Source organism: Crassostrea angulata, chromosome 5, assembly GCF_025612915.1.
Source record: "Crassostrea angulata isolate pt1a10 chromosome 5, ASM2561291v2, whole genome shotgun sequence".
Taxonomy (NCBI): domain Eukaryota; kingdom Metazoa; phylum Mollusca; class Bivalvia; order Ostreida; family Ostreidae; genus Magallana; species Magallana angulata.
In genome coordinates this window covers 16,396,855-16,422,954 of record NC_069115.1, presented here as the reverse complement: position 1 = coordinate 16,422,954, position 26,100 = coordinate 16,396,855, and the positions used below count along the sequence as shown (strand labels likewise).

Genomic DNA, 26,100 nt, shown 5'->3' with positions numbered 1-26,100 from the left:
CAAGATGATTTTTTAGTGGGTCAGTAAGATCCTCTTCATTTTCAAAAATGGCTTGAAGAGAAAGGTCTCTAAATGTCGATAGATGATCGTCTATTTCTTTTATGGTGTTTTTGAATATTTCGTCCTGCTTAATGAGCTCTTTGCACATGCCTTTCCAGGTTGTACCAACACCACAATATACAAAAACTATTTTTGGTTTTTGTTTTCCAACACATTTGACGGGCATTTCCTCTTTTGAAAAAAGCACGTTTTCATTAACAAGTTCTTGAATATTCTCAACAACAAATACTTTACGATATTTGTAATGACTTCTGAAATGAAGAGTTGTACTAGACAGATCTTCCAGTTTTAGAGCAGTGTGGTTTCCAATGATTTTCCCTAAATTGCGAGCAATGTTGAATAGGACAACCATATCTTCAGCCGATAAAACAACATAATGTTTTGATCTCAAGCATGTTTGAATTTTGTGGCAATGTTTTTGTTGTTTGTCATTGTAATCAGTAACAATCGCATGGGCGTTTGTTCCACCAAACCCAAAACAGTTAATAGCAGCTATTCTATTTCCGTTTTTATTTTTTTCCCATCCTTGTACTTCCTGACATACTTTAAACATGTACGTGCTAAAGGGAATCTTTGGATTGAGAGGTTCTGCATGCAAAGAAGGCACATACAACCCATTTTTCATCATCAAAAGAACTTTAATCAATGCAGCCACACCGGCACCTGACTCAAGATGTCCAATGTTTGCTTTCACGGAACCGATATAAATTTCATGTAAAGAGTGATTTGAAAAGAAAGATCCCAATGCATCCACCTCTGTGAAATCACCAACAGACGTCCCAGTTCCTATTTAAATGAAACATTTGTGTTATATATATATATATATATATATATATATATATATATATATATATATATATATATATATATATATATATATATATATATATATATATATATATAACACTGACACGGTGAATAAGAAAAAGACGTTTTACTTTTTGATTATGACAACGAAAATAAAAAGAAACAAACGAAGTTTCGTAATACGGGAGTTTCACGCACTATACATCTTCATTTATCAATAGTTAAGACTCATCCAGAATTACACGTGTAATCAGATGGAGTTGTTTCAAACAATGATTTAGGTGTCACCTGTTTGCGATTACTGTCGAAATATAGTAACAGTGGGATTGACGCACAAAGAAAAAAATTGGAATTCGATGTATGTAGTAGGGAAAGTGCAAAAAGTATTATTAGTTCTTGAAAAGATCATGTTTCAGCGAGGGTCGTTTGCTTATGGTATTTGCCACACCATAGTATTGCGTTCCATGCGTTTGCGTGGCAATGAAGCGGGAGATGAACAAAATATTTAAGCAGTAGCTCAATGATTAATTCTATTTTTTCTCCTAAAAATTAGATTTATTTACTTTTAAACACCATGCTTTTTTAAAAGTTCATCTGTATATAATATATATAAAATGTGTGAAATCGTGGTAATCATGTCAAATCATGAGTGTGTGCGTCACCATGACTCTTTTTTTTGTAGAAAATCGAAAGTACTTGCCATGTGCTTCTATGTACTGTACAGAATGTGGTGAAATTCCACTTCGTATGTACACAGATTCCATTAATTTTTGCTGCTGTTCACCAGAAGGAGAAGTGATAGGAGAAGTTGTATGACCATCCTGATTAAGGCCCGTGAAAAGAATGCCCCAGATTTTATTCCTGTCACAAAGAGCCTGGAATGATAAATACATGTAACAATCATTATTTAATCTGTATATCAAACCAATTAGTACCTCAAAACAAACGGATCATGGGCCACATTGCTCATCTAAATGTCAATCATCTGTTACCAGAGCAGTAAGAGTGAATTCAAAGTGAATTCATAGTTGCACATACTTTACTTTTTAAAAGACAAGTTTGTGTCACTCTTTGGGAAATCATTAACAATTACAGAGTGTATTCTATTAGAAATTATCTGAAAAGCTAATGGGATGTAAGGTCGTTTCAGAATAGACGATGTCGTAGTTTCTCCTTTATTCTGATCTATAGAAAAAATGATCTACACCTGAGTCTGTTTTTAAAACAAAATTCGATTCAAAGGGTAACATATTTGCCATAGAGCAGAAGCTAAATTAAATGTACTATAACTGTGGCGTTCGACAACAGTTTTCAATATTCTATGACAAATCAAAAATAAACCGATCTCCACATATTTACACAAATCCTCCGAGGGCTCTCTGTACTTATTGCAAACAATAGTCTAAATTTACCGATGCAATAGGGGTACAAAATCAAACAGGATAAATCAAACCAGAAGATCTCCTCCAATTTTACAGTAAACAAATTGAAATTGTTTCAATAGTTTTCGAGAAAACACGTTTACAAAATCTGTTGGAAAAAATGAATCAGAATTTGAACGAAGTTCTTTAAAAAACAACGATTGGATCTTCTGTTACTGTCGAAACGTTAAGTAGGAATGACAAATTTAAACTGAATTTCTAGAAATTAAAAAGAGATATTTTCACAAAAATCCAAATAATTTTCATTTCGACTCAAAATCCAGGAAAATGAAAATGAGTCCCAACCACTCAAAGCCGGAAGTAAATCAATATTTTCGAGAATTTGAATTTGTTGTATAAAGATAACACGTATACTTGTGTTGTAGAACATTTTTTGTTAAATGCATAATTATTTGAAATTCGTTGCAGAAATATAAACGTTGAAAAATTGATTTTTCCGGAAATGTTGATTCCGCATTCAGGGTTTTTAAATAATATTAAGTTCAAAAATGATCTCGCACCTAAAAAATAAATGAACTTTTTGCTAATGCGAACTTAAACACATATTTTGTTTGGTTGATTTTTTTAATTCGTATCAAGAGGTATTTTATTTTTAAAATATTCTTATTCTGGCTACTCTTGTTTTTGGTTCAAGAACTCTGCTTTTAACAGGAACTTCTACCTTTACTTTCGACATTAACGGAAGAACCACTCGTTGCAATGTGCTTTAGTTATTTTTTGCACATTTTTTGTAGGAGATTTCTCGGTGATGGCTTTGTTGTTTTTCATGAAATTTTCTTGAAACGTTCAGGTCCGTTAAACATTTTATCAACTTTAAAAATGGACCCAAAAGTTGAGATTTAAAGAACTTTTTTTTTTTTAATTTTTTCTGGTTTTCTTTGTGCGTCTCTTTTTTTCTCGAAAACATTTTGTAAATAAAGGTGAAGCAAATAAGGTTTCAATTACAAGAACATTGCTGTCACAAAAAAAGGATGGGTTCTTAAATTTACTAAAATATTCTCGAATATAAGAACAACAATTATTACATAACAGTAATGTACCTAAATAATATACAGGCAAAACTTGTTTATAGCGAATTTCAGGACACCACAGAAAAAGTTCATCATAGCCGTAATTCGTGTAAAGCGAATTAGCTATAAAAGGATACGCCAGCGGATAGTTCTTCAAACTATCATACGTTAACAGAAACCATCGTCAATAAAAAGAGATATTCAATACATTACTTTGATTTATTTATGTGATTGTTTAATTTAAGGTAGAATGTCCCTTTGATAAGAGAGATAACTTATGTAGAAAATATTCTAACATTGTTTCTAATAACTCACAATAATTAAGTCATGTAGCAACAAGGGAGGCAATATTGGGCCCAATTTTATGCTAGAAAGCGAAATTTACTTAGATTCAAATATTAAAAGATGAAATTCGTGCGGGACGAACTGGACCCCAAATAAAGGGGGGGGGGGGGGGCAATAAAAGTTAGAAAAGTTCATCAAATCATATTGATCAAATTTTAATTAGGTAAAATCTATACCCCTTCCCATTCTTCCATTTCCCAATGCATTGGGGTTTTTTTTTCAATAAGAATTTAATTGTTTTTACAGTACAAAACATGAATAATACGTGTTTGATGTTTTAGGTCTAGGAATCTTTAGATTGAAATGATCTATTTCTCTCCTATTAGCTCGTTCACAGAGGTAAATGAATTATAATTGGGGGAAAACATACTAAGACAATTGTAAACTCTCCACTTAGTCATCAACAGTTGAAACTTAAAGTATTTCAAATGTTTAAAATTGAATCAGGTTTTTCCATACTGAATGATCAGTTACGGAAAAAAATGAACAATATTTCATTTTATTCATGGTAATATATCCCTATTTTGAAATTAAACCAATTACTGGAATGTATTCATTTGATCCACTTTTTGTATTATAACAAAACGCCATGGTTTACATTTAAACATTCTAGAACATATGGATCCATTTACAATTATCAATTATCTTATCTAAATTTAAAAACAGTTTTTAAAAATTTAGAGACTTTGGTGCTCAATTATGTACCGTGTGTAAAACCTGTATGTAAAACCTTTAATCGTTCATTATATAGAAAGGTAACTCTTGCTGATTGAAGCAGTTTTTGTTACAAACTTATACAACAAAATTGTATTCTGAACTAAAAACCAGCTCTCATAATGTTTAGTAAGATGATTAGACATTTTCTTCTTATCATGATTACCCACGGTATCAATATTTGAGAAATATAGCAGCGCTTCAATACTTTAACTTAATTTGTTTCAAGTGAAACTCTTGGTATTGACTTTGATGAAAATCCAGACGATATATATATATATATATATATATATATATATATATATATATATATATATATATATATATATGTGTGTGTGTGTGTGTGTGTGTGTGCGTTTGTATTATGCCGACACCTACGACATGTACTAGTTTACACACGTGCAACTTACTACATTTTCAAAACCTACGACACAAATCCGTGTAGTAAGTTTGCAGAACCCCGTAAATCGGGTTTTTCGACCATGATTTACCCAGAAAATACAAAATTATAAAAAGTGTGAGTTTCCGGTTTACACATGAATTTTGTTACACACGATATCGAGTCTTAATGGGGATGTTACACACTTTGCCCCCTTGCCACATTTGCGCATGCGCAAATTCAACTTCCTATGGAAATAATGGAAACGCAAAAGAAGGTACGATCACTTATTTCTTTCATGAAAAATTAATCTTTTGTTGATTTTTACACCAATTTTCTTTCGAATATATAATTTTAGATCATTTGTTTAAATGCGACATCTGATTTTTCGTTATTCTGCAGCTAAATTAAGGAAAATTTACATGTCTTTGTGTGTGTCACCTCATAAAGTTGTAGATGGTTAAGATGGTTTTCTTTTACGTTTAACTGGGTTTAATTTCGGTAGTAGTCAAACACATGTAGTGTGTGCTTTTTTTAATTTGTGTTTTAAATAATCATTTATTTCATTACAATTTTAGTATACCATTGAAATTTTTGATACACTCTCAAAAAGTTAGAATTTCCTCTAGACTTTAACAAGTTGCATGTAGCACAATCGAGAATTATGTGCCTCCTGCATGTTCTTCTAAACATTTTAGGGGTTTTAATTGTGAAAATGTGTTGTTATTAGTTCGGGTAATTAAAGAATAATGAAGAAAAAATTAACATTAACTTGGAACTTTTCAAATTTAGACTCTCTACTGAATATACTTTTTATCAAGAGGAGAAAAATATGGATTTCCTCAAGGGGGTCAACAATTTTCCATAGGCCTTAACTGGGGAATCTTTTAATTATATTCTCTTTTGGAATTCACAACAAACAATTAATCATGAAGAAATAAACAATATGTTTCTTAACTTTCAAATTTACACCCAACACATTTTATCCAAAATAAAGAAATATTTTCTGTTCAACGGCTTTAATTGTGGAGTTTCTTAGTAAAGTTCTCTTCAATCAATCAAGAAAAATTAGCAAATTGTTGCTCTATATTAATCACATATTAATTCTTTCATTAAATTACACCCTCATGAGAAAACTCTAAGTTTCAATTTAATGCCCCCCAAAAAATCAGTACGGTAAATCACTTATAAAAACCCTTTAATTTCATGAGCTTAATTTTTGCACCATAATTTACTCTTCCTTGCATTAAAACAAAGAAATGATTATTAGAATAATTATTAGGAAAAATCCTATTATTATTTACATAAACACCCATGGGGAAACGCAAACTTTTCATTTTAACGTTAAAAAATCAGTAATGTTAAACCATAATTTATCCTTAATGACATTAAAACAAAGTAATAATCAGTATTAGTTTAAGGGAAAGGCTCATTTACAAATTGCACCCCAAAGGAAAAACCGTGTTTTTCATTTTAATGTTAAAAATCAGTATTAAATTGAAAACCCCTTTTATCCTTTTTTTTGAAAATCCTATTATCATAAACTATGACCCATATGAGGAAACACATTATTTTCTTTTTATCGTTGAAAGATCTGACAGGTATAGTTAAACATTTAGGAAACCACATGCATCTTTCAGGACCAGAATGTACACCCTAATTCCCCCTTATGACATTATTACAAACAAATAATCAGCATTAGTTTGAGGAAAACCCTTTTATTAAGAAATTACACCCCCATAAGGAAACCAATAATTTTTAATTTAATGTTTAAAATTTAATACATGCAGTAAATCACTTAGAAAACTCTCTAAATCTTTTTTTTTTTATTATTATTATTATCATTTGCACCCTTATTTATCTTTCATTACATTGATACAAAGAAATGGTTCTAATAAGTTTAAGGAAAGATCCTATATGTAGATATATATGAAGTTTGATCCCCATGAGGAAACTCATTTTTTTTTTCATTTTAAAATTTAATAAATCATTATAAAAACAATACCCCCCCCCCCCCCCCAAATCTTTCGGGATCAATTTTTACACCATATTCATCCTCATAATTAATGACATCAATGCAAATTTGTAAAACAAAAACAAAAAACCTACAAGAGAGCTAAATAAATACTGAATCTTGTAAACACTCTCCAAAAGTAAAAAAAATATTCTTTAACAAGGTAATTATTTAAACAATTTTACTCTGCTTCATTTTCAAATTCATTGAAGTTTACCTCTTTTTTTTAAAATTGAAGTTTATTGATTTGAGTGCCTGTAATACATATGAGAACAATTCTTTGTATACGAGTTGACCTGTATACGAATTGGTCTGTGTACGACTTGACCTGACAGTGTTACGACGCGACATATCCGGTAAAAAAAATGTCACAAAACAAACCCCTCCATCCTGCATGCTTTATACGAATTACTACAGCCCCCCAAAAAGGAAAAGAAGCTACGCAAGAACTGTAAGTCGTTTGAATAATTAGTGACAATCTTGTAGGAGAAGTTGAACGTGTGAACAAGTGTAGAACCTCTCTGCGTTTCGTCAGCATGTGCATGTGTTTAACAGCTGCACTTGTAATGTAACGTGATCAAGTCCAGCACAATCTCCTAATTTAGCTACATAGCTTGGTTATAACACTTTTTTTTTTTTAAAAATTGACATTTTAAATAACACATGTCTTTTTTTCTTGTATTATTTTCATAAAATTATTTTGCTAAATAAATGAGAAATGTTTGAAACATATTAGTATGATTTTGATCAACGAAATCGATGCAATGCAATGATAAACAATAATTATTACCGTCGATTGACTAGATAGAATGGTCTTTTCTTAAAATGACACATGTCCAACTAACCCGGTTAAATGATAGAATTTGTGCCCTTTACTGTCATTCTTAGTAGCAAATGAAAAAAGAAATATCTCGGTTGTATCTTGCCTATATTTTCATTTGATTGGTCTCAAATGCCTACAATGTTGCTCATTTATAATCCCATTTTACCACATTAACGGTTTTGGCAATGAAATCACTGGTCGCCATGTTAATGATAAAATCCGAGATATTTCGAGTGCAAAATGGCAGGCAAATTCAAACAGAGACACTTTTTGCCTCTGCTGGGGTTTGAACCAGGGTCCTCTGGCACGCCAGTCAAGCACTCTACCGAGCGAGATAAAGGGTTAACCCACTAGCCAGAGCTAGTAGGAATGCAATATACCTGACTCTACCACAGATATATTAACAAATGCCTTTGTATGACCCATTATATTAATAATGAATATTTTGTGGACTTAATTACATATGCATTTTCAAAAAGGTTTGTAATATAAATGCTGTGTTTTACCCCTGCAGATTGTTTTTAACAGACTTAAAGTCGATGCGAAGCAGATCCGCTTTGCAGCTGCTACATTGCAAGTATATGGGACGAATTCTTACTGTGACCTGAGCGTAGCCTGGTCACGGTAAGATTATTCTTTCTATAGAATGACCATTACTGAATAGGGTATAGATTTGGCGGTGCTTTAAATGTTCCTGGGTGTTGTTTTGAAATCTTTTTTTTCTCTTTGGTTGATGTACGCTATATTATTAGTCCCCTACCGGTTTCACCGGAGGGGACTATAGCTTTCCTCTGCGTCCGTCAGTCCGTCTGTCCGTCCGTCCGTCCGTCCGTCCGTCTGTCTGTCCGTCCGTCAGTCCGTCTGTCTGTCCCACTTCAGTTTTCCACACTTTTTTTCTTTATGCATTTGAGGAATAATATGAAACTTGCTGAACAGCTTCAAAATGTCAAACTACAGATCAAGTTTACACTTTTGTAGAGTCTGATTGACATATTTTCGAGAAAATTAATTTTTATATTCCAATTTTTTAATGTTCGGGTTCGTTATCGGGTTCGGTGTGTAACTGAATAAACGAGGTCAGTATGTAGTCAGTATACTGTGCGTTACTTGTACCATTCCTTTTCCTGTACCATTCCATTTATCATTTCTAACAAACAAATGAATTCTATAAAATAGTGTCAAGCATTGTGTTGTAAATTTAATCGGCAGGGTTTTTTTGTATTATTATTACAATCGGGTTCGTTGTCGGGTTGGGCTGTTTAACTGTTTGGTTTGATTCGGGGTACAGAAGACGGTAAGAAATGATATTGTGCATAACAGTGCATTGTTTTCACAAATTTTTACCAGCGAATACAGAATAGACTTGGCGAAATTACAGGAGATGAAATAAAGAGTATTATTTTACCTATTTCCTATTTAATTTCTATATCAACTATATAGTTTTAATTTCCTCTGTTCTTTTATCTCTGATTAAAGCATGACATCTCGTTTACAATAGCTCTGAAATAGTTGTGTGCTTTGAAGCTTTCATAGAATAATACAAACCGGTAGGGGACGTGTATTGCTTATGCAATACTCTCAGAATGCTTGTTGCTGATAGTAATGCAATATTGCTTTATTTAGAATTTTGTCCTAAAAACTTATATTGGAAGCCATTTTACCATTTACGAATAAATCAATAAGTTCTGAATAGCATAGCTGTTTCCATGGAAATCGAATGCAGATAAAAAGTTTTAGCCCTATTTAAACACCATCAATTGAACCTATTGAAAAAGAGGTTTGATGCATACCAACCAGCTATTGGCAATTCTTTTAACCTATACAGTTAAATTAATTTGCATGGATTTAACAAACAAGATCACTATAACAATACTTTAGACTACATGTAGTTTCTAAATTCTAATATCTTGTCGGCGTACAGTTGCCGCACCTCCATTTATCATTACTGTGGTTCAATATGATTTATTTAAGACTTAGTAAGAAAATTTAATGAATTCCAGAAGTAATTGTTTTAATCTATTTCTTCATATAATCCTGAAACATACAAAACAAATTGAGTTTTTGAAATTTGTAAAATGGCAGCTTCATAAGATTTTTCATCCTTCTGCATTTTCTAAAATTTATATCCTGCATGCTTATATGGGTATGTAAGAATAATACCAAAACAACTTTTGATAGAAGAAATCTTGTTACATGTGAAAATATAAGGCGTCAACAGACTATTTTATGCACATAATAACGTTGCAATGACCTGGCAAAGCAAAAGTTTAATATTGGTTGACTAATGTAAGACTGTAGTATTGAATACGTACATGTATATGACCGCAAAAAATGAAACTACTGCAAAATTTAAACAAGCATTATAAGTGTATTATATTAAAGGTAATGATTTTTTCTCCAACTTTTATTTCCATAACTATTTGCTATTCAACATATGAACTATTCGGAACTGGTCAACGACTGTATGAATAAAATTAAAGATTTACTATAAATTACAAAAGAGGTAGCCTAAGGGGACATTTACTTTTAAGTTGAAGTTTCTGACTAGCTTAATAATAATTCGGATGCTAAAAAGTTAAAGTCAAGTGAAGAAAAAGAGTAAAAATAGATATCAAAAACAGTTTCTGTGGTTAAGGAATAAGGTGCACCATCCAGTCTTTAATCTATCTTTCTATAGACTATCAGATGATGAATCAAATTGCCTTAAAAATAAGCCCCTTTCTGAGTTTCACATCACTTTATAGCAAGATACAGGAATGCCTATTGGGGGCAGTCTGCAGAAATCCAACCCAGAATATTGGTAACAAAAAACACTAAATTCCTCTCTGACACAAACAAATAAAACTATTTCAGGGGGAGGGGATTGTAGCAGCTCATCTCATGACTTGAGGGTGGTACATTTAAAGGAAAAATTCAAATTCTAGATGGGGAGGGGGTGGTATATCTGGATGGAACAATGCATATAAAAAATGGCAGGTGAATAAACAAGGATGTTTTGCAAATAGGGCACATGTTGAAACATTAGATTGAAGTCATCATGGTAATACATGTAATTCATGAATTGTTCATGTCTAGTTGTCTATTTCTTGAACACCCAGCTAGCTACATGTACATCATTTAGACTATGTCTGTGGTTATCTGAATCTAAGATCAAGCAAGAGGAGATTTGATATTAGTATTGACCAAAATTGTTGTTTTAAAAATTACAAGAGCCTTTTTTATTTATATTACAGAGATAAAACAAATACATACATGTATGGAGAACTCTCTCGGTAGTGTGCACATGATGTATGAGTTGTCTAATTGTATGGTCTAATTTCAATTTGGTTGGACTGACAATTTATGAATATGAGCATTTTTACTTTCTAATTTTCTGTCTAAAATTTTAATCAATTAAACCTTAAAATGAGTTGTTTAATCTGCGCAATTCTCATCTGGTTTAAGGTTGAGGCTGACTTTAGTTTGCATGGTTCATGTTTTTGTGCATTCTGATCGAGTAAAATACAGTGTATTTCAACCTTTTATGATTTTTATATAGATATAGACATTTATTAAATTGAACACAATAAACACATGATAAACAATTTTTGTTCAACAATTTTTCTGTGGTTTGGTAGGTGAGCATTGCCATTGATCTTGCTTTATATGTCGACATTATGATAAAATGAAGCTTTGTAGGAGTATATAGGAAAAAAGAAAAAGTAAAAATCGTAACCCTTTGAAATTGTATACACTAAATGATGGTATCTCCAGGGTTATTTTGCTTCATTTTGAATGAATCCATCATAGCAATTAATCTACATTTGTAATACATGTACCCAAAATACATGTATATAGCAAAATTTATCAACTGTTCATATTTTGAGATGACCCTCACTTAAACTAGATGGTTGAATTTAGTATTTTTTACATATAAGGTTCAAAATGATATTGCTTATCGCGATATCACAATTCAAAGAAAATCTCTATTGTAGTATTTTTTTAAATCTGCTACGAAGTGCGGAAAATGAAAATTCTCTAAATATTCCTATAGAAAAATATACCTGTATTTTGAGATTGCCCCCAAAAAGAACCAGATGGTTGCTTTTTCTTTTTTTTTAAAACTAGAGCTGATGTAAATTACATATGGTTAAAAATAAAGAGGTTTTCTAATGTTTTTTTTTTATGCACCCCCCCTTCCCAAATCGACCAGCTTAAATTATACTTGAGTTCAGGAAATCAGGGACATATACATGTATGTACACTCAGGTGCCAAAAGTAGGTCAATTTATTTTTTCTTTTCACCATATATTAATTGAAATTTTTTTTTTTTAGAATTGTTAAAATGAAACCCTTTGACCATGTACATTGAAAAGACTTGGATTGATACATTAAGAATTTTTCTAGCTCTTTTTGCATCTTATTTGAATATTTTTCCAACCTTCTATTACTGAAATTTAATATAAACAGTTCAAAGTAAGATTTTTCGGCTCATACATTGCAAAAAATATATAGTAGAGCTCTTAAAAACTATCTCAGTGTTGTGTTTGAAATATTCAAATTTTAAAAACTAATGTACGACAACAAGTGGAAATTGAATCTACTATGCTGGAAATCAATATCAACTTCTTCAAAATCTGACCAATAATCTGACCTGAAAACCTTTTAAAAAAAAGTCTTGTTTTCGATGAAATATATAGGGAAAAACAAAAAATTGACATACTTTTGGCGCATTAGTGGACAATCATGTAATAATGCCTGATATTCATGGTCTGTGTGTTGCCTCTTTACCAATCTTGTGCAGTAAGTTTCAATTGAATAACATATACATTATTTTATACATGTGAATCAACCCACCTTGTGTAATGAGTTTTCGTGCAACCAACATTTACCATGGTTGGTTGCATTGCCAACAATTTTATGTATTTCATATGCACATGTAGTGTCAATTTTCTTGCCAATATAATATATATTTCCTAGACACATATAGCAAGTTTCCCAATTACACCAGTATAAATTCACCTCACAGATGTAGTGAGTTTCATTGCCAATTAATGTACATTCCTACACACATGTAGTGAGTTTCTTGTCCATATTCATTTAAATTACCACACACAAGTAGTGAGTTTCCTTGTCCATATTCATTTAAATTACCACACACATGTAGTGAGTTTCCTTGTCTATATTCATTTAAATTACCACACACATGTAGTGAGTTTCCTTGTCCATATTCATTTAAATTACCACACACATGTAGTGAGTTTCATTGCCAATATACAGGTAACTCTCAATGGCTCGAACTTTGATTGGATCGAAGTTCTTGATCGCTGGAAGTGAGTCTAGGGTCCCGATTTTTTCCCCTATATAACTAAGCAAATTTACTATTGATTTCTCAAACTCTTGATCTCTCGAAAACCCTAGCTTGATCTCTCTAAGTCAAACTGCAGTCCCGTTCATGATCTATAGTTTCTTACTCTCGATACCTCAAAGTCTCCGTGTATCTCCAAGCGCTATACCTAAATAACACCTTAGACGCGGGACTTGTGTCACGAGTTGTTTGTTCAGGCGGCACTTGTCCTGCAAGGTGATAATTGTTTGATAACTGACTATACCAATACCTAATCTATAATTATCACAACCGTTTTACGATAATTTGGAGACGCAATGAAAATGAGAAATTAATTGAGATGAAACGATAATATTGAGCCATGGTCAAATTTTAGAATTATAAAACTGTTAAAAGTATGCTTATCAGCATCATTGTCATTGTAATGATTATATTGCTGAACAAGTTCTTAAAGCTGGTGAAGGACCCTTACGGTGGGAACAATGGGTGATACTTAGTTATCACATTTATGACATGTTAATCGTCTCGCACTCCAGTAGTACTGAGCAATTTGGTCTTAATATGATGCATAAAATAAATAATTATATTATGAATTTATTCAATTATAGTTGTTTGAATTTAGTTTTAAAAACATCCAGTTCTGTATATTTTACTGAAAAGAAAACGTTGTTTAAGCATGAGCGTAAGGTTAGCACTAATTAAATGGCTTAATCATAACATCCGGTAAGACTAATTTTAAAACCCATTGGTCAACCCAGAAAATTCCGAACTCTTGAAAACTCGAACTCTTGAAACTTCAAAGTTTTTCCTTGGACCCATGGACTTCCAGCTATCGACAGTTACCTGTACAATCCTACACACATGTAGTGAGTCTCCTTGTCCATATTCATTTAAATTACCACACACATGTAGTGAGTTTCATTGCAAATATACCTTTCCACACACATGTAGTGAGTTTCCTTGTCCATATTCATTTAAATTACCACACACATGTAGTGAGTTTCCTTGTCCATATACATTTCCACACACATCATGTACATTTTCACTGAATTGGATTTCATGTGATAAATCAATAGTCATCATGAGGTGATAATGATAATAATAATTAAGGTGAAAAGTTAATAATTATCCACCTTTATATATACATTTAGTATAATATCTCATAACTCACATTAATGAAGTATGGCATATCTCATATAACTCACATTTTAATTTGTATTGGCATTCATGTACAACTTCTTCTTCTTCTTTTTTCTAGCTTATGTAAGTTATAAAGCAGTCAACTAAAAAGATGGCAGCTTATTCAAGGGGGGAAATTGCAGTAAGTGAAATTTTTAACATTGTACATACAGTTGAACTTTTAAGGTATATTTCAAACAACAGTACATGTGTATCGAATACCATTGATATGTTAAAGTTATTTGGGTGTGCATATCTCTCATTCTTTAAGTAAACATTTTACCGGTGATATCTCAAATTCTCATATTTAGATGTTTATTCTTGTTTTTGCTTAGTGTGACATATTGAAGTTTTCTATAATTGTCATACAGTCACAATATATGCTCAAATTGTTTTATCAGCAATTTGAACAAAATCACTTGCTCGGTCTGTTTTGTTTGTTAGTGAAATTATCACAACAGAAAAGTGAATTAATCAATGGTTTTATCAAATTTATGATAATAAAAAAAACAATGCGACAGTATTAAGTATTACAGTCCCTTAAACCATCTACTTTCCCATTTTTTCGTGCATTCATCATGCGCTCACCGTGCATTCACCGTGCGCTCACCGTGCACTCACAGTGCGTTCACTTGCACTCTTCACTCCGCTCCTTTTGTGCACACCGTTCAGAAAGCGCTCATTGTGCGTTCACCTTTGTTCACTTATCGTTCACCGTTCACTTATCGTTCGAATTCAGTCCGTTTTCATTCATTTTCATTCGGAACTTCAAAAATGAAAGAATCGATCTCAGCAAAATGAGGAAAAAAACCTTGCGTTAAGGTGAAAGGAAACTAATATTACACATAAAGCATCATTTTAATTAGAATTTAATCCGTGGAATTTAAAGTACACATTCTTGAGCAGGTCTGTTTTTTGCTGTTGCTGTTTTTTATCACTCTCCTAAACAGGCATTTTTTTTTTTGATCCCAAAATGGCTTAAGTATGCAGTTACTGTGAAAATTTTATGTTACACAATACAGCAATAAATTGATACACAAATAATATTTAATGATTCATTTTAAGATAGTCAGTCCAGTCGTTTAAAAACAGAAGAATTCAATCAACTAACGATTCGACATATATATATATATATATATATATATATATATATATATATATATATATATATATATATATATATATATATATATATATATAAATATAAGAAACAGACATTGTATTTGTGTATTTTTCACGATTCAAATAATAATTCCTTCGATTCCAAATCACAAACATATCCATGTTTGACAATAAACTGTCTTACTGAACAGATCAACTTAAGATAGTAAACATAAATGTGTGTTAATTTATAGATTAACAATGGTTTTATGTATTATTTAGACATTTTTATCATTACATTACTCGATTATCTGTTGATAAAATTAATATTATGGTCTTAAATTTGGTTTTATTTAACTGTTATTCCTAAACATGCATAAATGGTATGGTATAACTTTAAAGATAATACAGGATAGATATTATTTGCAGGATAGTCGATAGGATAGGACTGTTTTGTCAACTTTCAAGATAGCAGCACTGTACGTGTAGTTTATTAGCATGTTTTTCCTGATTTCCGTCAAAATACAATGTAAGGATAACCATCGAGACACTCCGAATAAATCGTTCATCTTGCGTTCAAATATCGTTCATCGTTCAGCGCTTTATGTGCACTCTGCCTTCGCTCATCGTTCACCTTTCATTTGCGTTCACCAGATTCCGTTCAGCGTGTGCTTACGTAGAATGTTTCAGGGACTGTTTGTGTAAAATTAGCATTCTAATTTATGTATGTAATATATTTTTTTTTATGTATGCACGGTGTCAGGGCTCCACATTAACTTTTTTTCCTTCTTGTCCATTCGGACAAGTGATTATTACCGTGTGCATTATATAAGTAATATTAATAAAGTTTTTATTTTGATCTTGAAATAGTTGAAAAGGAGTTTGCAAACCAAAATGGAAGGCCTTAAGATAATTTGATTTTAAAATCAATGTGATAGTTTAAAAGACAAATTTTGCATATTTTGAAATAAAACTTTTTTCTAATGAGTAATTTATTTATGTGTTAGAAACAACGAATAAGCCCTAAAAGAGAGGCAGAATTTATGTGTCGTTCTGAACTGGACTGTGATGCATTAAAAGTTGAATTGATCAACAGAAGAATTGGTGAGTTGATACACATCTATTACTACTATACATTAAAATAAAAGACTCGAATTTTTGGGCTTTAATATCGAGAAATCAGAAGAGAACTGTCTTTTGTTCTTTATTTTTTAAACATCATTGGTATTTGAAGATTACCAGTTTGTTTTTATTTTTTCTCAATCAAGCTTCGCTTATTAATAATCAATGAAAATTCCTTATAAAAATCCGGAATCATCTGGATTTTTTTTATTCTACAATCTTGCGCATGTGCATTCCATTCACGCTAAATCACGGGAGGCTCTTTAGTTTATGTTTCAACAATATCACACTTGCATGGATAAACTCAGAAACGATAATACACATATGTTTAAATTTGATTGAAAATTTGCTATATCCTGAGAGTTTGAATGTCAACATGTTGTGTAAATTCGAAGTGAGTAAAAAACATTGGTAAAAAAGTTTGAATTCTTCATTAATATGAATTAAATTTTTAGAAGAAATGTATTTACAGCCTCAAAATGGTTTGTTATGAATAATTTGACTGTTAATCACAATGCAGCTTCAATAATTTTCTCCAAAACCGTTTCGAAGCGATTATGCAATTTTTTGCTACATTACGGGTATATGAGAGGCATTTCAACTGTGGTGAAGGCCTGTCCCGAGACACATTTAGATTATTCTAACTAAGCAGAGTGTAGTGAAATTAATAGCATTATTGTAGGCTTAAAGCTTGGTTATGTAAATATGGTGTGTCGATGTATCTATTTCGTGAATGTCCGATATCATATGCAATATGGCAAACCGTGCATGCACGGGTCAGAGTCTAGTGTAATAGAAAATAGTATCATTTCTTTGTTTTTATGTACCAATCTACTCAGTTTCACACATTTGTTTCCCTTGATTATGCAGATCCTTAAATGAAAAATGTCATTAGTTTCTGGAACAATTTTAGCCCCTTGCATTTGATAATCACAATTATACAAATAATTCCATAATAAAAGGCATTTATAAAAAAATTAGGTTTTGTACATGATTTGTGAACACACTGTACAATCATGTAATGCAAAATATTCACCAATATTTTTTTTCTTATTTTAAGGATATGGGGTTTTTGCAACTCAAAATTTTCCAAAAGGAAGCTTTTTGGTAGAATATGTTGGAGAGAGAATTGTGCCCAAGGAAGCAGAAGAAAGAGAAAAGAAGCGCAAAATAAAACATACTAGTTATATGTTTTACTCTAAGTGGAATGGTCTGAAGTGGTAAGCAAATATAATATATTTATTGTGATTGTTATGAGAGAGAGAGAGAGAGGAGAGGAGAGAGAGAGAGAGAGAGAGAGAGATACAATTGTTTTATTTACCTATTTTAGATTTTTTGTCATACAACTTTTTCTGGTTCTTATGAGAATGTGAAATTGATATCGATATACAGTTTACTAGATGCTGGGAATTGTACAATTTAGGTCAGATTTTGATGACAGAAAATTAATTAGAATTTAATAAAAAAAAATTGTGTTTGAATATTCTCACCACCCTGGCAATTTGTTTTTAGAAATTGCAGTGTTTGCAGCAGGTTATGAGTTCTGAGAGTTGGCAAAAAACCATTGTTACGTACATTTCAACTAAATATGGAGATGAAAATGATATCCTGTATAACTATTTGCACTTTATAAAGGAAAGTAAAGTGAGCATGAGATGAAAAGTTTTATACAATGATTAGGTATTTTCTATTACCATGATTACACTATAATTCAGTGAATAAATCATTCTGACATCTTTGCTTGATGACTAAAATAACACTATGCATACGTAACAGGATTGGAAATATAATGACGGCCAAACAGAGATTTGAACCAGGGCATCCAGAATCACTAGATATGTACTCTACCAACTGAGCTATATATAACCACCGATGATCAAACCAGTCCCACTTTCACACATATATGTGTAAATTCATTTTCATTAAATACCGGGTGCAACCCTGCAAAAATCTATAAAATTGCTTTTTTTGTTTGTAGCATTGATGCAACTAACACTGAAAGAAAGGGGAAGTATATAAAGGACGAGGAAGTCGGAAGTCCGTTGAATAACTGTGTTATGCGCCTTTTGGTTACCGAGAATTATCCAATGCTCTGCCTCTTTGCAAATAGAGATATCAAAGCTGGAGAAGAGTTAAGATATGATTATGGGGAAGCCAACCTACCTTGGCGACAAGTATGTGACAATTTTAATAATTGTTGATGTGTTAATGGGATTTAAATGTCAAAAGGATTTAAAAAAAAAATGCACATTGTTTAACATTTCATATTGTTTTTTACAACAAGAATTAGTATAATCAGTGAATCAATTAATTTTTAACCTGTATAATATTGAGTTTACTGCGCGAGAGTACATGTAGTTCAGAACTGCACAGTAATAAATACTATATAATTTAATAATAAATTGTTACAACTATTGTTCTCTTTAAGATTCACCTGATGATAATCCATTTGATGATAACCCATTTGATGTCAACCAGGACAGTGAGGAGAACAATGAAGGTTACTTTTACTTAATGTTTCTAGTGTGCATTTTGATTTGATACATGTACATGTATTAAAATGTATTTAATATTTATGTGTAACATATGTCATAACAAATACTGGTACACATTTCCTGCACATGTGGTGAATTTCCTTTCCATTTTGAATGCATTTCCCACACATATGAGTGAATTTCTTCGCCAGTGTACATTTACTACACATGTAGTGAGTTTCCTTGTCCATATTCATTTAAATTACCACACACATGTAGTGAGTTTCCTTGTCCATATTCATTTAAATTACCACACACATGTAGTGAGTCTCCTTGTCCATATTCATTTAAATTACCACACACATGTAGTGAGTTTCCTTGCCAATATACATTTCCAGTGTTTTTGCTTGTGATAACATATGATAACACAGTTGATTTTGTACTATACAGTCCATTAAATTCAAATAACGTATGATTTGGGCGCAAGCAGGGTTTGCTTATTTATATTCAAATATTTAATTGTACAACTGCTGGAAATTGTCAAATCCATCATAAAGCCCTCGAGCTTCATTGGATTTGATCATGCCCCGACCAAAATTATCACCCCATAATACATGTACTGAAAGAATGATTCCTTATTCCTTAATAACTACCACACATATGTAGTGAGTTTCCTTGCCAATATACATTATCTTCACACACGTAGTGAGTCTTCTTTTCAATATACATTAATCATGCACATTTAAAAAGCAGACTTTGATGGAATTGATTTCGCTGACAAAGGTGTGTTTATAAATCATGTTTTTATTTTCTGTCTATTCCCCAAGAATTTTCAAGGCTGTTTATTGATGTGTCTTTTCTTCAATATAGAAACTATTGATACTGAAACAGAGAGTGAAAAAGAAGTTGATGATGATTCCAACACTGCATCCCCCATGGAAGGTACTTTTCATTCAGTTGATTAGATCCAGATCTTTTTTAATATTCCAGAGTTAGGTAGCTTATTAAAGTAGAAGGTATTGCAACAAATGTTTCAAATATAAGTAGGGTGTGCACTGTTCAACCTGCCAACTGTGCAATCCCGTACACTGGACATTCTGACCTCATACTTGTATTTTATTCCCAATTTTTTTTTATAATGTATCTAGGATAAAACACTACACTGTAAGTTTCATAACCAGCTGAGGTTTTATTTGGTCAAAGTACTTTAAGTAATTCAACACATTACATAATGTACATGCACTGTAATTGCTTGTTGGCTAGGTTACCGTTACAAAGATGTCCTGTAAGGTTAAAAGTTATGGTCGTTTTAGAGCATAGTTAACTACATTTTCTAGTTAATAGTAAATCGTGTATACTGTGTAATTTCATACCTTTTGTGCTACTTGAGGTGAATTTTTATCGAGATGTAATTAACATTGTATATTGTATTGCAGTTCCATGTAAAAGTAAAAAGCTAAGCACAGAGAGATCATCATGCCCACCCCGTGCAAAACCTGAGGCTCAAGGACAAGGTATTATCTTTGATTATATAAATTTAAAACTTTTTACGGACACCACCTGCAAGTTGCCATTAGTGACAGTAACTTAATTGCATATAAATTAGGTATTGTAGATTCAAGTTTGATCAAATTATGGTCCCGGGGGTAGGGTGGGGCTACAATGGGGGATAAATTATATATAGAGAAAATCTTTAAAAATCTTTTTCTCAAAACTATTAGGCCAGAAAAGCTCAAATTAAAATGGAAGCATCCTCAGGTAGTGTAGATCCAAGTTTGTTCAAATCATAGTCCCTGGGTGTAGGGTGGGGCCACAATTGGAAGATCAAGTTTTACATAGGAATATATAGAAAAAATCTTTAAAAATCTTCTTTTTTAAGACTATTAAAAGTATTTGGCCAGAAAGGCTTAAACTTGTGTAGAGGCATCCTTGGGTAACTATGTAAATTCAAGTTTGCGAAATCACAGTCCGTAGTGGTAGGGCGGGGCCGTGATGGCGGTTTGGATTTTTACATAGGAATATATAGAGAAAATCTTTAAAAATATTCTGGGAAAGTTTTCGGTCCTAAACTCAGTACTTAGTGTGAAAGCACGGGTTATGCAGATTTAAGTCTGATGAAACCCTGATTCCATAACGAAAAGTGGTGCCACAAAATGGGGGGGGGGGTATTTAGGAATAAAGAAAAATCTCCTTACAAGTACAACAACAAAAGGGGCTTGGTATTTACCAAAAATAAAGAGGTGAATAAAAATTGGCAGATTTTCAAGTTTTTACTGTACTTAGTTGTCAAGATATTTTGATACTGTTATGCTAATTTGATCAGAATTAAGGCAATTGTTGCTCATGTGAGCGATGTGGCCCCTGGGCCTCTTGTTTAAATTCTTGGATACAATGAATGAATGAATATCTTTTTACTATATTTCATACAGTTTTAACATTCAAAGGAAGGATACCAATTTTTAAATAAAGACTATACTGATTGGGCTGAAGAACAAATAACCTTAATGACAAAAATATGATAAAGATACAGCAATTTTAAAATAATAAAATCTTTTTTTTTTCACAGTCAGTGTTCAACGTCACACATGGACTGCTGTAGAAAGGCATCCTTGGAGCGACAGTTTAATAACTTTATCAAACTAGGGAAAACTCCTGGTCAGCTTGACTGTTTAAACGCCATTAGGAAGGAAAAGGCATTATCAGGCTTCACTTGGCGCAATGTGAAGTTTGCTGTCAAAAACATAATACCTCTCGTCTGAGAAGTTGCAGAAAATGAAATTCCAAGTGGTCGCAACGTTAAATTTCTATGTGTTATAATTATGTTACCGTAATGAAGTTCGAATGCATACTGTTTGGGCTGTATTATCAATTTGTTAATAACATTATGCCAGTATCTAAATTTAATACAGGGTGCATGCAATTGTGACAAATGCTTATTGGCTTATACAAATGTACATTTATTTTTTTGTCTGTTATTCTACTTCCTATTCCATGAAACATTTTGAAATGGCAGAAATGGGTAGACATTATTTGATATTTTAATTGATAAAATATGATCAGAAATGTAAAGAAGGGCACGCATCATGCATGATAATGTCAATAATTGATTGAAATTATTTGAATTCATAAACAAAATTCCATATATCATGAATTGCTATGAAATTATGTACTTTTAAATTTTAGATTAAAGTTGTTTGATCCTAAAATAAAATGAATTATAATTAAGATTCTGCAGCTGATTTATGTTTTGTTTGAAGAAGTGTTCAAAGTCCACAGGTTTAAATTTTACAAAGCAAGTGGCAAATAGGAATTTATTTAATTTAAACAGTATATGTTTTTAAAGAAATGAAACACACATGAAGACTTTTCAATTCAATTAGATTTTCTTATAAATTCAGTCTTGATAGGGTGCGTAAAAATTAGCAAGAAATCCTAATTATTTAAGTCATACAGTGAAAGTGTAAAGTGTCTTTTATAGGAAAAACAGTTAATAAAAGCATACAAGTTGCAATGGTACTAGACTGTGCATGTCCTTTGACAAGAAATATTACTGTCTCGTATATGTTTTAAATTACAATACATATAACATAAAATGTTGAATGAATTTACATAATTGAATTATAAATGTAATTAACATAAGATTCTTTGTATCGAATTAGGGTCTGGTGCTAAATATAATGTAGTTTAAATAGAAAACGTGCATATGTGGAGAAAAGTGTGAAATGCAGTCTCATCTTATTTATCCAGAATTCACTTAGTATATATTGTTCTCCACAAATTTGACAATATATGCATCTTGAGTATACCATAATGAATTGATTAGATTAGCCTGAGTATTAGAATTAGTATTAGAATAATTCGTCTTGCAGCTTGCTGAAATTATTAGATCTCTCTCTCTCTCTCTCTCTCTCTCTCTCTCTCTCTCTCTCTCTCTGTGTGTTCAGTAATAAATGGTTTATGTGGTAAATTTCCTTTGAATCTTCAATCGATCACATGACTAGCTAGATGCATTGACTTTGGGGTAAATTAGGAAGAAATACACACTGTAGTGAGTTTCTGGTGTGTATTCACAATGAGTCATGTGACCTCATGTAGTGACTATCAGGTATAAAATCATAAACTTTTACAAAGAGATTTTGCCTATTTCAAATAGCAGAATAGTAAAAAGATGTCTTATATTACTTAAAAATATTAATATATATTGAATAGCACAACTAGAACATAGTGTAGTGAATTTCAGGTGTAAAGTCTGATGTAGTGAGTTTCGGCATAATGCAAGTATGTGTGTGTGTGTGTGTGTGTGTGGTAAAATTAATAGCAGAGGAATATTACACCTTAACGATATTGTTTAATTTATTGTTTTAAATATTAAATATTTAATTGGTTTTTTTTATAAGGTTTCACTATCAACTGCAGTTTTGTAAAATTTGCAGGAGTTTTTTTCTCCATTCGTCGACGGTGTTAGGATCGACGACCGCACTCTCACTGGTTATATCTAGGCACACGATCTCGTGTCGAGTTTAAAAGCGATCCAGCTACCTTGTGTTTGTTTTAAAACTGTTTTCTCCTAATTTTTTAGCAACATCCTCAGATATCTCTTGAACGGTAAACAATACCTGAACACTTGTTGAACAAAACATCGTTCTTTTTTCGAGACATTTAATTTGATATCAAGTAAAAGGGGCTGACCCCTCAAATTAGGGTCCAAGAAGACTGCTTATTGATAGCGAATATTTGAGCATGTCTCGTAATATATGCCGTTATCAAAGCCCCCCCCCCCCCCCCCTCCACACACACACACAAATCATCTTAAGGTAGCTAAACACAGTTTTCTCTTGGGGAAAGCATGATGGGTAGGGTTAGATATAGGGATTCAAAATTGATTATTTCGAAAAAAAATTATTCAGCGTTATTGGTTAAGAAACTAGTTTTAAGATTAAAGTTTAAGGAACTCGTGCCAAAAAAAATAGATATTAGTTAAGTCGTTCTTGAACATACATGTATTGGGTAAAGTCATTCTTGATTCTATATATCGTTAGGGACTGGCCTCTCAAATTGGGGACCATGAGGGCTTTAAAATGATTTCATAATATTTTTTTCCTAAACTATGATTTGTGATTAAGTATAGATGCAAAAATGTTTATTATACTGCTGCTTATCTATACATTACAATACTGAAATCAAATGTTATATTTTCAGGGGTTTCGAAGGGGCCAAAAGTTTGATCAATAATATCTAGAAAAGAAAGATATTTTGAAAAGCACTGTACAGCAAAAGTTTCTCAGTTCCTAACAATCTTTAACCAATAACCTTTTTGTTGATGGCCCAGGTACAGAGCTAATAAGAGTCGGCCCCTAAGTTGTTCAGATATTTCTAAAACCATCAACAATTCTTGAACACTTGTTGAGCAAAAAAAGTTTACATTTACAATGCTCTTTTTTGACGTCAAAATAAAGGGGCTGGCCCTTTAATTTAGGGGCCAGGGCTGCGTTTTACAAAAGAACTTACGACTTACGACCAAATGACTGAATGCTAATTAATCCCTAAACTAATCAATGTTTTATTCTAATGGCCGTAGAATATAATTATGAAAAATAAAATAGTTGTAAATAAATGGTTTTATGTAATTTTTTTAATGAAAGACCATTCTATGAGACTGAAATTTTTTTACGACTTTGTCGTAAGTTAATTTGTAAAACGCAGCCCAGGAGAGCTATAAAGTCTTTGATGATAACTCTTCTCTGAGCAATAATTTGTTATCAATCATAGAGACAAAAAAAAAGAACTGTACGGCTAAATTTAAAACTGAAATACGTTTAAAAATTGAACGATGCATTACAGATATATTTCGGTTTAAAATTTGACTTTTTTCAATTTTTTTTTCATTCCGCGCTATTGATTAAGAACTTAGTTTAAAGTTCAAAGTTAAACTAATTTGGACCAAAAGAATTCGATACTTGTTAAGTCACTCACGAACATATTCGGAATTTGTTTTGTTAAGTTGTTTTTGAAATATTAAAGATAATTGTAAATTATTACTTAAAATCTTTCGTATTTTGTTAAATCGTACTTAAAATTATTCGTTTATTTTTGTCTTTATGTTGTTCTTACTTTTGTTATTGGATGAAGAACTCTGATTCTAACATGGAATTCTAACTTTACTTTCGAAATTAACGGAAGACCCAATCGTTGTTTTGGGTTTAAGTTACTTTCTAGCTATTGTTATTATTAAACATGCTTTAGTTGAACGAGAAGACGGAGAGGGAAAATACTTATGACGGACGGACATACGGACAACGTATGATCAGAAAAGCTCACTTTAATCTTCGGTACTGGTGAAATAAAAACTAGTTACATCAGTGAGCCGTTTCATTATGACAATACCACAGCCCTCTCCTCGAGCGTATCCATCAGCATTCTGTGAGAAGGTGTGACACTTTCCAGTGGGCGATGCCATTCTGGCTGATGATAAATTGACAAAAACGTCCGGATCAAGGATAAAGCTGACACCACCTGCGATAGCCATTGATATTTCTCCTGAATGAAAAAAAGAAAAGGGTTTTTTACTTTATTGTCATGTTTTTTCTCCACTTATATTGAAATTTATTGACATTTCCACTTGTCTTATTTTACAACTTTTAAATATCTACCATTTTTGAGCGCTTGGGCAGCCATGTGAAAAGCTACCATAGACGACGAGCATGCAGTGTTAAGTGTAATTGCAGGACCCAGCAGATTGTAAAAATAAGCGATTCTTGCTGAAAGTATACTGGAGTCAGTGCCTGTCACTGTAGTGTTTGTAGATTCACCTCTGGCTGACCGTAAAAGAGAGTTCCAGTCATGATTCATGGCACCTAAAATACGAGAAATTAAACGGACATAAAAATCCGCAACATAAATACAACCGGTCCATGAACCGTTAGCCAATATGCCTCATTGATTACAGTACCCTCAACGTTACTTTCTTCAATCCTATCATATCGTATCGTAAATCAATCCTATCGTATCGGGCGTATATACGTATCCATCGTTGGTTAATCTTACCCCGTCGTGCATTAATCCTATCAGGTTTAATGTTTAATTTAAAAAGTTTATCTGTTTATCGTTTCGCGCTTATTCATATTAACAAGGAATTATGTTGCAAAGTTTAAATTCTCTCGGTGCACCGAACTGTATACAAAACATTATCAAACAAGTTATGTAAAATCCTGTCTAGCATTTTATCGTGTACTAAATTCTTAATCCTTTAGATCAAAATTAACAATACCACATGTAAATTATACCTGTAAGGAGTGGAAATGAAA

General features: G+C 32.0%; 2 protein-coding genes across 4 annotated transcripts in view; one reads left to right on the top strand and one right to left on the bottom strand.

Annotated features, from left to right (window-relative positions):
• Positions 1 to 1,185: 1,185 nt before the first annotated feature.
• LOC128184443 (phenolphthiocerol/phthiocerol polyketide synthase subunit C-like) overlaps positions 1,186 to 26,100 on the bottom strand; it is a 54,419-nt gene continuing 29,504 nt past the window's right edge. Inside the window, exons 3-5 of the mRNA XM_052853898.1 lie at positions 25,447 to 25,650; positions 25,152 to 25,333; positions 1,186 to 1,742 (exon numbers count right to left, since the gene is read on the bottom strand). Coding sequence (XP_052709858.1) covers positions 1,506 to 1,742; positions 25,152 to 25,333; positions 25,447 to 25,650 — 623 coding nt within the window. The 3' untranslated portion in view covers positions 1,186 to 1,505. The remainder of the gene's footprint in view (positions 1,743 to 25,151; positions 25,334 to 25,446; positions 25,651 to 26,100) is intronic.
• LOC128184445 (N-lysine methyltransferase KMT5A-like) lies at positions 7,090 to 22,023 on the top strand. 3 transcript variants are annotated; one of them, XM_052853901.1, is made up of 9 exons: positions 7,090 to 7,222; positions 14,179 to 14,241; positions 16,208 to 16,304; positions 17,383 to 17,542; positions 18,301 to 18,496; positions 18,751 to 18,822; positions 19,667 to 19,738; positions 20,233 to 20,310; positions 21,363 to 22,023. In XM_052853901.1, exons 2-8 carry the CDS (start codon positions 14,212 to 14,214, stop codon positions 20,254 to 20,256), a joined length of 651 nt encoding a protein of 216 aa, XP_052709861.1. In that variant the 5' UTR covers positions 7,090 to 7,222; positions 14,179 to 14,211; the 3' UTR covers positions 20,257 to 20,310; positions 21,363 to 22,023. The 3 variants fall into 3 exon arrangements, with proteins under 3 accessions (XP_052709861.1, XP_052709859.1, XP_052709860.1); XM_052853899.1 differs by having other exon boundaries at positions 19,667 to 19,812; XM_052853900.1 differs by lacking the exon at positions 7,090 to 7,222 and adding an exon at positions 7,993 to 8,218 and having other exon boundaries at positions 19,667 to 19,812.

Coding starts and splice junctions, on each gene's coding strand:
- LOC128184445 (XM_052853899.1), top strand. CDS start 14,212: ATGGCAGCTTATTCAAGGGGGGAAATTGCA. Junction 14,242..16,207: donor ATTCAAGGGGGGAAATTGCA/GTAAGTGAAATT, acceptor TTTATGTGTTAG/AAACAACGAATAAGCCCTAA. Junction 16,305..17,382: donor ATTGATCAACAGAAGAATTG/GTGAGTTGATAC, acceptor TCTTATTTTAAG/GATATGGGGTTTTTGCAACT.